Source organism: Bos indicus, chromosome 27 (assembly GCF_029378745.1).
Source record: "Bos indicus isolate NIAB-ARS_2022 breed Sahiwal x Tharparkar chromosome 27, NIAB-ARS_B.indTharparkar_mat_pri_1.0, whole genome shotgun sequence".
Lineage (NCBI taxonomy): Eukaryota > Metazoa > Chordata > Mammalia > Artiodactyla > Bovidae > Bos > Bos indicus.
The window spans coordinates 26828569-26842940 of NC_091786.1; the positions used below are offsets into that span (position 1 = coordinate 26828569).

At 41.4% G+C, this 14372-nt stretch overlaps 1 protein-coding gene across 3 annotated transcripts in view; it reads right to left on the bottom strand.

Annotated features, from left to right (window-relative positions):
• GTF2E2 (general transcription factor IIE subunit 2) overlaps positions 1 to 13774 on the bottom strand; it is an 80324-nt gene extending 66550 nt beyond the window's left edge. Inside the window, exons 1-2 of one of the 3 annotated variants that reach the window (XM_019953430.2) lie at positions 13513 to 13762; positions 8675 to 8838 (exon numbers count right to left, since the gene is read on the bottom strand). In XM_019953430.2, the coding sequence (XP_019808989.2) occupies positions 8675 to 8834 (160 nt within the window). In that variant the 5' untranslated portion in view covers positions 8835 to 8838; positions 13513 to 13762. Of the gene's footprint in view, positions 1 to 8674; positions 8839 to 13512 lie in introns of all 3 variants that reach the window. The other 2 variants (XM_070781333.1, XM_070781334.1) reach the window with 2 other exon arrangements.
• Between the last annotated feature and the right edge of the window lie 598 nt (positions 13775 to 14372).

The window sequence follows — 14372 nt, forward strand, 5'->3', positions numbered from 1 at the left end:
GGGGAACTAAGAACCCACAAGCCGCACAGTGCAGCCAAATAAACAGATTTTTAAAAATAAACTAAAATGACACTTCAAAAACTGGATTAGATTCTTAGAATTCAATTCTAAGAAGCATTAAGAGGTAAACTGAAAAACAAAAGAAAGGCTAATGATCCCCAAACAACTTACACCTAAACAAACCATGTGGACTAAAAAACGGTACTGTCGTTATTGTGTTTTGGTAATTAAAACACTACTTAAAATGCTTATCTAGGTCCAAAGTAAAATACTTCCACATACATGTAAGACCCTACTTATTAAGCAGCAGTATTTTCTAGTTAGTTACAGACAACTTTCAGAGTTTTAAAGACTTAAGTTTTATGTAGAATTAGTGTGAAAGACTCAAAATACTCAGCAAGGTCACAAGGACACTTACATACACATTTCATAAAACCAACTTACTCTTTAGTAAGAAATTCATGATCTAAGACAAGCTATTTTCAAACTGAAACTCACTAGCACACCTCCTAATCTCACGTCTTAAGCTTGTCCTTTCATTATGCCTCTCATACTCACACTCTCAAGAACTAAGATACCCAATGCAAAAAAACTGCTAAAAATTTCAAAAGATAGGACCACTTAACACTTGTTAATATGGCAGTTTTATTTATTGAAATGCCAAAGGCTGTATAGTATTAAATTTTATAACCCTGATACTATTTCGCTACAAGCCATGAGCAAACCAAAGTATGGTTTTAACCCCTACAACTGCCCTTAAGCCAGAAACATCACCTCTGGAAATTTATTCTGAGAAATTAGTTCAAAAGAAAAAAACTCAAGATACAAAGATGTTTACAATAGCATTATTCAAAACAACAAAAATGGAAGCAACAGCCTGTCACTAAATGCGTCACATCAACTTAATAGAGTAAGAAGCTACTGAAAATTATGGCAAAACAGAAAAAATTTGATATGTGAAGTGAAAAATAAATATCGTTTTCAATTTAAAGAGCCCTACATGCCAGTCTGAAATCGCTTATCCAGAGTATTTATTTATTTTCAAGTCTTTATTGAATTTGTTACAATATCGTTTCTGTTTATGTTTTGGGCCACTAGGCATGTAGGATCTTAGCTCCCCGACCAGGGATCGAACCTGCACCCACCCCTGCACTGGAAGGTCAAGTCTTAACCACCAGACCACCAGGGAAGTACCTATTTATTTTTCTATATTTTTCTCCTAACATTAGAAACTAACACAAATCACATAATCAACTTTCAAAGGACTTCTGAAACTTAGATATACAAAATATTTTGGTAACCAGGAGCAATTCTGAGCAATTGTTAAAACCACATTTTCATAAATTGAAAAACTTGGGGTCCATGCCATAGATGGGAAGCATACAGGTCCTTTAATAACCAGACTTTTTGATCATGAACACTATCTTTTCCCTACCTTACTCTGTAATTTATTTAACTCGTTCAAAAAATACATATTGCGTGCTTCTATGTGAGAGTGATTAGGTTACAACAGCAAACAGGTAATCATGGCTCAGTGGGTAAAGAATCTGCCTGCAATGCAGGAGACACAGGAGACGCAAGTTCAATCCCTGTGTCGGGAAGATCCCCTGGAGGAGGGCATGGCAACCCACTCTAGTATTCTGGTCTGGAGAATCTCCCATGGGGAAAATCCCATGGACTCAGGAGCCTGGCAGACTACAGCCCAAAGGGTTGCAAAGAATCGGACTTGACTGAGCAGACTAAGCACGCACAATCATGCAATTACAGTAGCACAAACAGCTTTGTCAGAACAGGGAGTGCTGTGGGAATTCAAAGGCTAAACAATGAACACAAACTGGCAAGTGGGAAGGACTTTTAGGCTGAAACCTAAGAGAGAAATAGGAGCTCACCAAAGGAAAGAGGGAAGGAGGTAAGAAAGAAAGTTCTATTAAGAGGAAATATTATGACCAAAGACCAAGAGGCAAAAGAAAGCAAAGCATGTTGGAGGGGCTCCAAGCCAGTGGCACTAGGACCGAGTGTAAGAACACTGAGCTCAGATTCAGAACAGAGGTAAACAGAATGGCCACGAGAGAGGCGAGCCCAGGAGACCCGGCAAGCAGCTGACAATCCAGTGATAATGACCCAGGCTAGGGTGCTATGGCAGTCTTTGCTGTTTACACCCAGTATTTCCAGCTCCCCTCTCATTCAGCACATGGAAGTGGTGGGGTACACAGCCCTGTGATGAGGTCTGGTCAATGAGGTGGTATGTGTCACCTCCAAGTGCTAGTCTCTCAGCTGTGTCTGACTCTTTGCGACCCCATGGACTGTAGCTCACCAGGCTCCTCTGTCCATGGGATTCTCCAGGCAAGAATATTGGAGTGGTTGCCATTGCCTTCCCCAGGGGATTTTCCTGACCCAGGGATCAAACCCAGGTCTCCTGCATTGCAGGCGGAGTCTTTATCATTTGAGCCACCAGGGAAGTCCAAACCAGAGCATTTAACTGCCAGGCAAGATTTTCCAGAGTTCTCTTTCCCTCAGTCATTGAAACCAACAACATTTGAAGTATCACCTACTATGTCAGCTTGGGTCCTTGAGTGACTACAATGAGTTAAGACCCCTGTCAACATATGACAAACACGCGATATGAAACAAACAAACCTTTGCTGTTTTAAACCACTGAGATTTTGGAGCAAAGATATTCTTGCTCAGATGCTCAGTTGTGTCCAACTCTGCAACCCCATGGACTGTAGCCCGCCAGGCTCCTCCATCCATGAGATCCTCCAGGCAGGAACACTGGAGTTGCTTGTCATTTCCTTCTCCAAAAGATATTCTTAAGTAGATAAAAGAGACTCGTTCTAAGAGTAGATTTCTGCTAATGCTTAAAACAGTTTCTAAAATTTTGTTCGTGTATGTGTGTTTAGTCAGTCATTCATGTCTGACTCTGAGACCCCACGGACTGTAGCCTGCCAAGCTCCTCTGTCCATGGAATTTTCCAGTCAAGAATACTGGAGTAGGTTACCATTTCCTTTTCCAAGAAATCTTCCCAACTCAGGGATCAAACTCAAATCTCCTACGTCTCCTGCATTGCAGGCTGATTTTTTTTTTTTTACCACTGAACCCCTTTTGGGAAGCCCAAAATCTTCTTTACTATGAATTAACTCAATATGAATTTCATTAAGGGACTTCTGAAAGTCCAGTGGTTAAGACTCCATGCTCCTTATGCAGGGGCAATAGGCAGGATCCCTGGGGGGCACAAGACAGCCAAAAAATTAAGAACAAAAAGAATTTTGATTTAAATTTAACTAAAAGGAGAGATAATCAAATCTAATGTATGTGCTAGAAAGAATGATAAACCTGCTTTGATAGAAAGACTGGCTCTGCTTTAATATCAGTTAGTAAAACAGTCTGAAAACCACATAACAAGATGACATCAGTAAAGATTACTACTGCTACACTTTGAAGTAGGTAAATAATTTCTGTTGTGAACTAAGTTACACTGATCTAGTTCTCTAAAAAATAATATATTAAGAGTAAACTAAATCCAAAATAAGAAGGGAAGAAATTATGAAGTAGAAATAAAATTTTTAAAAACCAGAAAAACAGAGAAAAAGCAATGAAACAGTTAGCTTTTATTAAAAAAAAAAAAAAAAATCAACAAAATTGACAAATCTTTAAGCGAGACTAACCAAAACAAATAAACAACAACAAAATTCCTAAAATCAGAAACTAAAGTGGGGAGGGATAGCACTACTGATCATACAGAAATCAAAGCACTGCAAGGGAATAGTCTGAAAACCTTTGGAAAACGTAGATGATGAAATGGACAAACTCCTAAGAAAGACACAGAGTACAAAAATTAACTGAAGAAGAAACAGAAAATCTGGACAGATCTATATGAAGAAATTTCTATGAAGAGCATCCCACAAAGGAAAGATCAGGCCCAAAAGGCTTTCCATGTGAATTTTATCAAATATTTAAGAAGAAATTTTTATCAAAACCTTCCAGAGAACAGAGGAAAAGGGAATACCTCACAAATCATTTTATGGCCAGAAATACCCCAAAAGGCACAAAAAAACTACAGACCATATCATATCCCTCACAAATAGAGATACAGAAATCCTGTACAAAACATCAACAAAGTGAATCCTACAACAAATAAAAAGGATTATACACCACAACCAAGTAGAATTTATTCCAAGAATATAAGGTTGGTTTAACATTTTAAAATCAATTAGCATAATATCCACATTAATAAGAAAAAGAACAAACATGTCAATGGATGCTGAACAAGTTTTTAATAGTAGCCACTACACAGTTACAGTAAAAGTTCTCAACAAACTAAACCGAAATAGAGAGGAACTCCTGCAGCTAACAACATACTACAACATGGAAGACTGAACGCTTTCCCCCTAAGATTAGGAACAAGGCAAAGATGTTCACACTTAACTACTATTAGTAGCCAATATTGACAAGAAAAGAAATAAAAGGTATTCACACTGGAAAGCTGAAGTGAAACTTCCTATTCACAAATGCCATTATCTTCCACGTGCTTGTGCTCAGTCACTAAGCCGCACTGACTGTGCAACCCTGTGGACTGTAGCCCACCAGGCTCCTCTGTCCATGGGACTTCCCAGGCAAGAATACTGGAGTGGGTTGCCATTTCCTTCTGCAAGGGATCTTCCTGACCCGGGGACTGATCCTGGTCCCTGGACTGGCAGGTGGGTTCTTTACTGCTGGACCACCAGGGAAGCCCCAATCTCACATAATCCGTAAAACTTCACACAAAAAAAACTAGAAATAATGAGTTCAGCAAAGTTGCAGAGTTCAAGATCAATGCACACAAATATAGTGTATTTCTAATAGTAGCAATTAACAATCCAAATACCAAATTAAGAAAATAATTTCATTCACAATATAAAAAAAAACATTTAGAATTTAATAGAGCAAGACTTACACATTAAATACTACAAAGCATTGCTGAAAGAAATAAGAAACCTAAATAAATGCAAAGACAGCCATATTAACTGGCTGCAAGACTTATTGTTAAGGTAGCAATTCTCAATGCAATCTCCATCAAAATCACAGGTGACTTTCTCACAAATGAAAACAAGCTGATCCTAAAATTTATATGGAAATGCAAAGGATCCAGGAAAACCAAAACAACCTTGAAAAAGGTAACAGGACTGAAGGACTTATACCTCCCAATTCCAAAATGTTACCAGAATGCTACAGCTATCAAGAGACTGTGGTACTGGCATCAGTTCAGTCGCTCATTTGTGTCCAATTCTTTGTGACCCCATGGGCTGCAGCACGCCAGGCCTCCCTGTCCATCACAAGTCCCTGAGTTTACTTAAACTCATGTCCATTGAGTCCGTGATGCCATCCTCTGTCATCATCTCATCCTCTGTCATCCCCTTCTCCTCCTGCCTTCGATATTTCCCAGCTTCATGGTCTTTTCAAATGAGTCAGTTCTTCACATCAGGTGGCCAAAGTATTGGAGTTTCAGCTTCAACATCAGTCCTTCCAATGAATATTCAGGACTGATTTCTTTTAGGATGGACTGGTTGGATCTCCTTGCTGTACAAGGGACTCTCAAATGTCTTCTCCAACACCACAGTTCAAAAGCATCAATTCTTCAGTGATCAGCTTTCTTTATAGTCCAAATCTCACATCCATATATGACTACTGGAAAAACCATAGCTTTGACTACACAGACCTTTGCTCGCAAAGTAATATTTCTGCTTTTTAATATGCTGTCTAGGTTGGTCATAACTTTTCTTCCAAGGAGCAAGCATCATTTCATGGCCGCAGTCACCATCTGCAGTGATTTTGGAGCCCATAAAGCTAAAGTCTGTCACTGTTTCCCCATCTATTTGCCATGAAATGATGGGACCGGATGCCATGATCTTAGTTTTCTGAATGTTGAGTTTTAAGCCAACTTTTTCACTCTAGTTTTTCACTTTCATCAGGAGGCTCTTTAGTTCTTCTTCACTTTCTGCCATAAGGGTGGTGTCATCTGCATATCTGAGGTTACTTATGTTTCTCCTGGCAATCTTGATTCCAGCTTGTGTTTCATCCAGTCCAGCGTTTCTAAATGATGTACTCTACAAATAAGTTAAATAAGCAGGGTGACAATATACAGCCTTGACGTACTCCTTTCCCTATTTGGAACCAGTCTGTTGTTTCATGTCCAGTTCCAACTGTTGCTTCTTGACCTGCATACAGGTTTCTCAGGAGGCAGGTCAGATGGTCTGGTATTCCCATCTCTTCAAGAATTTTCCACAGTTTGTCGTGATCCACTACTTTGATGTAGTCAATAAGGCAGAAGTAGATGTTTTTCTGGAACTCTCTTGCTTTTTTGATGATCCAACGGATGTTGGCAATTTGATCTCTGGTTCCTCTGCCTTTTCTAAATCCAGCTTGAACATCTGGAAGTTCACTGTTCGCATACTGTTGAAGCCTGGCTTGGAGAATTTTGAGCATTACTTTACTTGTGTGTGAGATGAGTGCAATGGTGCAGTAGTTTGAGCATTCTTTGGCATTGCCTTTCTTTGGGGTTGGAATGAAAACTGACCTTTTCCAGTCCTGTGGCCACTGCCGAGTTTTCCAAATTTGCTGGCATACTCAGTGCAGCACTTTCACAGCATCATCTTTCAGGATTTGGATAGTTCAACTGGAATTCCATCACCTCCACTAGCTTTTTTCGTAGTGATGCTTCCTAAAACCCATTTGACTTCTCCTTCCAGGATGTCTGGCTCTAGGTGAGTGATCACACCATTGTGATTATCTGGGTCGTGAAGATCTTTTTTGTATAATTCTTCTGTGTATTCTTGCCACCTCTTCTTAATATCTTCTGCTTCTGTTACGTCCCTACCATTTCTGTCCATTATTGTGCCCATCTTTGCATGATGTCAACGGAAATCATGAGTCAATGGAAACTAACTGAGATTCCAGAAGGAAAAAAAAAAAACTCATTTGTAGTCAACTGATATTCAACAAGGGTGCCAATGCAAGTCAAGAGTGAGAAGCAAGTGGTTCCCCCCCTCAAGAAATTGCACAGGGACAAATGAATAACCACAAAAAGATGAATTTAGACTCTTACATTAAAACCACTCATTAAGAAATCAACCCCATGGATCACAGGCCTAAATATGAGAGCTAAAACTATAAAACTCTTAGAAGAAAACACAGGAGTAAATATTTTTATGAGCTTAGGTTAGGCAAAGGTTTCTTAAATATGACACCAGAAACACATGTAAGGGAATTCCACAAGCTTGCCTAGTGGTTAGAACTCCACACTTTCACTCCCAAGGCCTGGATTCAATCACTGGTCAGGGAACTAAGATCTCACAAGCCATAGCATGCCCCTCTAGCTGCCTCCAGAAAAACAACAACTTTTACAAATCAATAGGAAGACAACTCAATTTTTTCATAGGAAAAAAAACAATCTGAATACACATTTCATCAAAAGACACATGAATGATTAATAGCACATGGAATTCTACTCATATTGAAGCCACAATGATATCACTTCACACCCACTAGAAAGACTATAATCAAAATGGCAAGGATGAGAAAAAATAGATTCCTCATGCATTAACGGTGAAATGTAATATGGTACAGCCATTCTGGTAGTTTCTTAAAAAGTTAAACATAAATTTACCACATAACCCAGAAATTCCACTCAGGTCTCTTTCCAAGAGAAAATAAACACACGCCCACACAAAGGCTTGTACATGAATCTTCCCAGCAGCGCTATTCTTAACAGCCAGAAAGTAGAAATAATCTAAATGTCCATTAACAGGAAAAGGATAGGCAAATTGTGGTATATCCATCTAGTGAAATACTCTTTAGCAATAAAAATGCAATGAAATGCTGATATATGGGACGACACGGATGGACACTGAATAAAGTATCAGCAAACTGAATCACACAACAGAGGATTACACACCATAACCAAGTAGGCTTTATTCCAAGAATGCAAGGTTGGTTTAACATCTGAAAATCAATTAATTAATACCATATTAATTAACTGGAGTAGGTTGCCATTTAATTAACTGGAGCAAGAAACAGCAACCTACTCCAGTATTCTTGCCTGGAAAATACCATGAACAGAGGAGCCTGATGGGCTACAGTTCACAGGGTCACAAAGCCTGAGCACAGCACAGCACACAGCACCGTATTAACAAAGAACAAGAACAACATTATCATCTCAACAGATGTCAGGAAAAAGAAGCCACATACTGAAGAACATATTCTGTACAATTTCATTTACAGGTAATGTCCAGAAAAGGCAAAGAGACAAAGATTATCAGTTATCAGGGGTTGAGGTGGGAACAAGGAGTGACTACCAATTGGCACAAGGAATCTTTTGAGGGTGATGGAAATGTTCAAAAATTCAATGCAGTAACAGCTGCACAACACTGTAAACTTACTAAAAATCTCTGAATTATACACTTAAAATGAGCGAACTATAAGGTACGTAATTTAAACCTCAATGAATGTTTTTTTTTTAAAGATAACCTAAATTCTAATTACAAAACAACTATTAACATCTTAAGAGCAAAAGAAACTCATCATTCCAGCCCTTATACTTAACAAACTAAGAATCAATACGAATGTTGAACTAAAAAATGAACTTACCATGACTAAGTGGTTCCCTGAAAAATAAAACTAAATAGTCAATTCTACTAACCAGAATTTTGTTTAGAGCCTGATGATCCTCCATGTTCTAGCTTTGCTTTTTTCTTCTTTGATGATGATGCCTCAGAAGACACAGAACGTTTTTCTACTACAGGAGTGGAAAGAGCTCGTTTTTTGAACAGCTCCCGTTCTCTCAAAAGGCTTGGATCCATAATGCTGCAAAGGTAAAAATAAGTTTTAATACAGATTTAAGTCACTCAAATCTATATGCCAAATCCACAGGTCTCAACAAAAGTTACTTCCCAAACAAAACTGCCTTTTATTACTAGTTCTCTAGGACTTATATTCATTCACTTACTCATTCACTAAAAAAAAAAATCACTAAAAAAAAAAATCTTTAATTCATGCCTGTTATGTGCCAGGCACTGGTAAAGAAAAACAGGATTATTCTCTAAAGCTCCAGAACTTATGCTGTCCAAGATGACTGCCACTGGCTGAAGTGCCAACTGAGCACCTTAAGTGGGGACAGAGTTGAGATGTTCTCTAAGTGTAAAATACACACCAGATTTAAAAAGACTCAATACATGGACTTCCCCTGATACTCCAGTGGTTAAGACTGCACTGACAATGCCGGAAACACAGGTTCAGTTCCTGGTCAGGGAACTAATATCCCTGGATGGCATGAGGTGCAGCCAAAAAACTAAAAAGACTCAATATAGCAAAAAAACGTTCTAAATTACTGAAATACTTTAAATAGATTATGTGATAACTAGAGATTAATGTAATAATATTGTGGATATACTGGGTTAAGTAAAATATTAATTTGCCCTATTTTTTCTTTTTTCTTAAATTACGGCCACTAGAAAATTGAAATTACATTTGTGGCTGACACTCCCAGCTCACACGGTATTCCTACTGGAGAATGGTGCTTCAGAAGCACTGGGTGGAAATTAGAAGACAGATTTAGGCTCATTGCAAAAAAAGAACCATCAGAATTAGTTGTTAATTAAAAGGTATATTTTCAAGCACTGGAGAAGGAAATGGCAACCCACTCCAGTATTCTTGTCCCTGAATAATCCCAGGGACAGAGGAGCCTGGTGGGCTGCCGTCTATGCGGCTGCAGAGTCGGACACAATTGAAGTGACTGAGCAGCAGCAGCAGCAGCACAGATGGACTCTCTACCATAAATAATGAAGAGGCTGACTTAATATTTGTTAAGAAATAGCTACAGAAAACTTCTGCTTTGGAAGGAGGTGGGACTAGATAGATCTCTTTGGGTTTTCTTCCGTTTTAAAATTCAACATTCTGAGCAATTTCAGTACAACCAGAGAAACCACAGGTTATTCAAGAAGAATTTTAAAACACTCCTCTCTTGTCTGAACTCTCCCTAGAACGCTACGGAGAGTCTCAGAAGTACACGAGATGACGATGTAAATGATTTCTACGCTTTTTAGACTAGTGTTCATAAGCTCATAAGCGAAGTCTCAGAGGAAATGAAAAGGAGCAGGACCCTATGGTCCTTGCCGCCCCCCCGCCCCCAAGTCCTCTGCCTGCCTTCTGTCTGTGGAAAGGTTCAGAGTTTACTCAGAGAAGTGAGAAATGAAGAAGCAAGGGAAAACAATCAAAGGAGACTAAATAAGAGTCCCTTGGACTGCAAGGAGATCCAACCAGTCCATTCTGAAGGAGATCAGCCCTGGGATTTCTTTGGAAGGAATGATGCTAAAGCTGAAACTCCAGTACTTTGGCCACCTCATGTGAAGAGTTGACTCATTGGAAAAGACTCTGATGCTGGGAGGGATTGGGGGCAGGAAGAGAAGGGGACGACAGAGGATGAGAAGGCTGGATGGCATTACCGACTCGATGGACGTGAGTCTGAGTGAACTCTGGGAGTTGGTGATGGACAGGGAGGCCTGGCGTTCTGCAATTCATGGGGTCACAAAGAGTAGGACACGACTGAGCGACTGAACTGAGTCATTAAGCACAGTCAAGGACCTTTAGTTCCTTCTCAAGGACTACAGATAATATTCTGAGCCATATCCTGTGAGCTTGTCTTACGGATACTGAAACCCCAGGTGGGAGACGTTACTACATGATGACCAGACTGTACCCACAACAGAAACTGCCACAATTCTGAGAACGGGCCTCAAAGAAATGCGAACAAATGGACCCCGGAACTGAAGATTAACTGTACCTAAAGCAACCAAGGTGACGCTGGTCAGTCTGATGACCAAAGTGAAGATAACTGTCAGAGCTGACTGTGCTGTTTCTGCGACAGCCCCCTTCTTTTATCTATAAAAGTTCTTGCCCCACCGCCAATGCGGGGGGAGAGGGAGGGGCGGCGCAGCGAACTGGCCTTTGGACAGACATATGCCCTCCCCCAGCCTGCTTTATTTCAAATAAGCAAACTTTCCTTTCCACCAACCTGGACTGCTTACGGGCTTTTGAGCGGCGAGTAGCCAGACCCCACACACCCTTCTGTGACAAAAAAGAGACTCTAAGACGTTGAAAGCTTTCAGGCATGGGGTAGCTCAATAAATATTTTGTAAATGACTAACAACAGAAGAACTTTAAATTGCCCTAGCGTCTCTGTTAATAGTTTTACAAGCCTTTATTAAATGTCTTCTATTTGTGGGGCACGGTACTGCACTGCAGCCTTTGGAAAGTTTTGGAAGATAAATCCTTGTCTTCATGTAAGCAGCTTACATTTGAGAACATGAAAGCACTCAGCCCCTCGCTTAAAAAGCAATGAATAAATAAAACGTGACTTAGCGCGCTGAAAGTTAAAAATGTAAGCACTGAATATCACTCAGTCATGAAAAAGAACGAAATACTCTATATGCACAATATGGTTGGACCTAGAGATTACCACACTAAGTCTGAAAGACAAAGACAAATAGCATATGATTTCATTACTTGTGGAATCTAAAACATGACTGAAGGAACACATCTACGGAACAAAAACAGACTCACAATTGTAGAGAACAAGCTTGTGGTTGTCAAGCAAGAAGGGGAGGAGAGAAGGGAAGGGCTGGCAGTTTGGAATTGGCCAATGCAAACTATTCTACAGAATGGATACACAGGTCCTACTGCACAGTGCAGGGAACTATGTCCAATATCCCATGATAAACCATAATGGAAAAGAATATGACAGAGTGTATGTTTAAGCCACTCTGCTATACAGCAGAAATTAGAAACACCTGTAAATTAACTATACTTCAATAAAATTTTATAAAAGCACTGATAAGAAATAAACTTGTCAAACTTTAGTTAAGGAAAGAAGAATCACTGACCCTGGACCTCGAATCTAAGACCACCCTAAATTCTGACCCCTCACAGTAACATGACCTAGGGAATCCACTAGACCTCTCTAAATCCGATTTCATAAGTAAAATGAGGATACTACCATGCTGTCTACATCTAGCCCAACTGTAAGAATAAAATGAGAAAATGTTTGTGAAAGTGATTTTTTAAGTAGCAAACCAACGTGTTATTTCAGAATTATTATTTTGACTTGGATCTGAAAAGAAATAACCCAGTGATTATACCCAGGTGAGGAAGGCAGAAGACAGTCTTGGGGGAGGGAAAGTGTATTAGAAGAAAGAATTCCCCAATGACGTGGTGGGGGAAACAAGCCTAAAACAACAAACATTTGCTGATTTCACTTTGTAAAGACAGATTACTAACCCAGGCTTTTACAATCACGATTTTAACACAGATTTAAATAAAAGTCTTACAGTTTACAAAGACCTGGATGTTAACAGCATTCGATTCTCACAACTCTACGAGATAGCAGGTATTTATCCTATCACACCTGAGGAGGCAGAGTTAAGATCACACAGCTGAAAGTAGACAGCCTGGACGCCAGGAGACTGATTCCTAAACCAGGTGCTCCTTATTCCAGACCTAAAATGCTGGTAAAAGCCTCCAAAACAAAAGCGACCTGTGTGGTACGGGTAAAGTTCAATGGTCCCTAGAACAGAAGGTTTAATGTCTTTCACCATCACATGCTCTGCCTAACTTTTCCACCTTTTTCTCAGAAGACTACTCCGCATCTGTAGAGTTTCATATGTACTGACCTGTGTAGTCAACAGGACACATCAACCTCCCCGTTTTACATTAAAACACACACATCACTGCCACAACTCAGTGAGTTCACGTGTTCCCCACTGAGAAGCCAAAAGTTCAGTGAAAATCTTTTAACTGCAAAGCCCACATCCCTCCCATTTTATCATTTGACTTTATCATTTATCCACTTTATCATTTGATTTCTTTTAACCTTTCAACTCTTTCCTCTCTTGCTTGATTTGCCTGCCTGAGCCTCGCAGGGGCCCATATTGCTTTGAATAGCCGGCAAGCTGAGAAAAGACTGCTTACCCATGAAAAGACAGCAATATAGAAGTGGAAGGGGAAAAAGTACCGCAGCGACTTGTTTTGGAAAATGTCTTTAAACTCTGCAGAAAACTATTATAACTCAAGATTAGGAATCATTCCAAAGTAGGTTTCCAAGAAGCAGTTGAAAAAAAAACAAAAAAATCCGTGAAGGAGCGCCTAAATCACAGCCTTTACTTGGCTGGGCGCCGCGGTTCCCCAAACTCCACACACCTGGTCCGTGTGGCTACAGCTAATGTAAGTTTGGGGGCTCAGGAGAGGCACGACCAGCTCTCCAATTCGAATTTCCCCGCTTTCCAACCCAAAACTTTGCTCACTGAACCTCCGGCCTCAGAAACAATGCTCCCGAGAAGCTGTAACCGGGTTAAGCGTTTCGGGCAGGGAACCGCAGCCCCGGCTTCCCGCGGGACGGGAGGCCGCGTGCCCCCGGGAGTGGGAGGAGGCCCCGCAGAACAACAGGCTGGGGCTCCGCGCCCCAAACCCGGCGTCCGCAGCTCCTACCTGAGCCAGGAGGGCCGCCCCACGCGCCCCGTCGCCGCCTCCCAGAGCCTCCGCTTGGACCAGCCGCCCACGCCCGCGTGGCTGCCGCTTCGGGCTCGTTGTCAGCGCCTCCGCCGCCCGGCACGCATGCCCAGCGCTGCCCCGCCAGTTCGGGGGGTCTTCGCACTGGCGGCGGCGGCTGAGGCGGCGTCTCTTCCCCCAGCTCCGCCCGCCACTTCCTGATCGGGCGGCTGGGAGCTCAGTCCCGGTAGGCACCGCGGCGCCTCGGCCGCTGAGAACGCGCGTGCGTCATCCCGTGCTCCGCCCAGGTATCGCGGGAGGAGAATCTACCAACTTGGGCGTCCCGATCTCCATGACAACGGGGGGATGATTGGGGGCGGGACGTAACTAGGAGTTGAGTCGGTTCAGTTCAGTCTCTCAGTCGTGTCCGACTCTTCGCGACCCGGTGGACTGCAGCACGCCAGGCCTCCCTGTCCATCACCAACTCCCGGAGTCGAGTAGCCGCAGCTAAAATGGTGCGACTTTACATTAGATACTATTCACCATCACCTAAAATTCGGAGAACGTTGTTCCAGCTCTCTCTACACAACTGAAACAAGAGACCCAGTGAAACTAAATGACTGGCTCGAGACAGTACAGCTAGCAAAGGCAAATTCTAAAGCCAAGTCCGGTTTCTGAACTCCGAACCCCCATCCCTGTAAACTCTCTTAGGAAAGGATTGCGATTCAACAGCGTAAAGGGGTAAAAATAAAAATTAAGCCGCAAAAAAGACAACTGCCCTTGTCCACAGCCTGCAATGTATTGGACCATGCCAAATTGTGGTGCCGGCCTTGCCTCACTCCTGCAGCCTGAAGCGACCG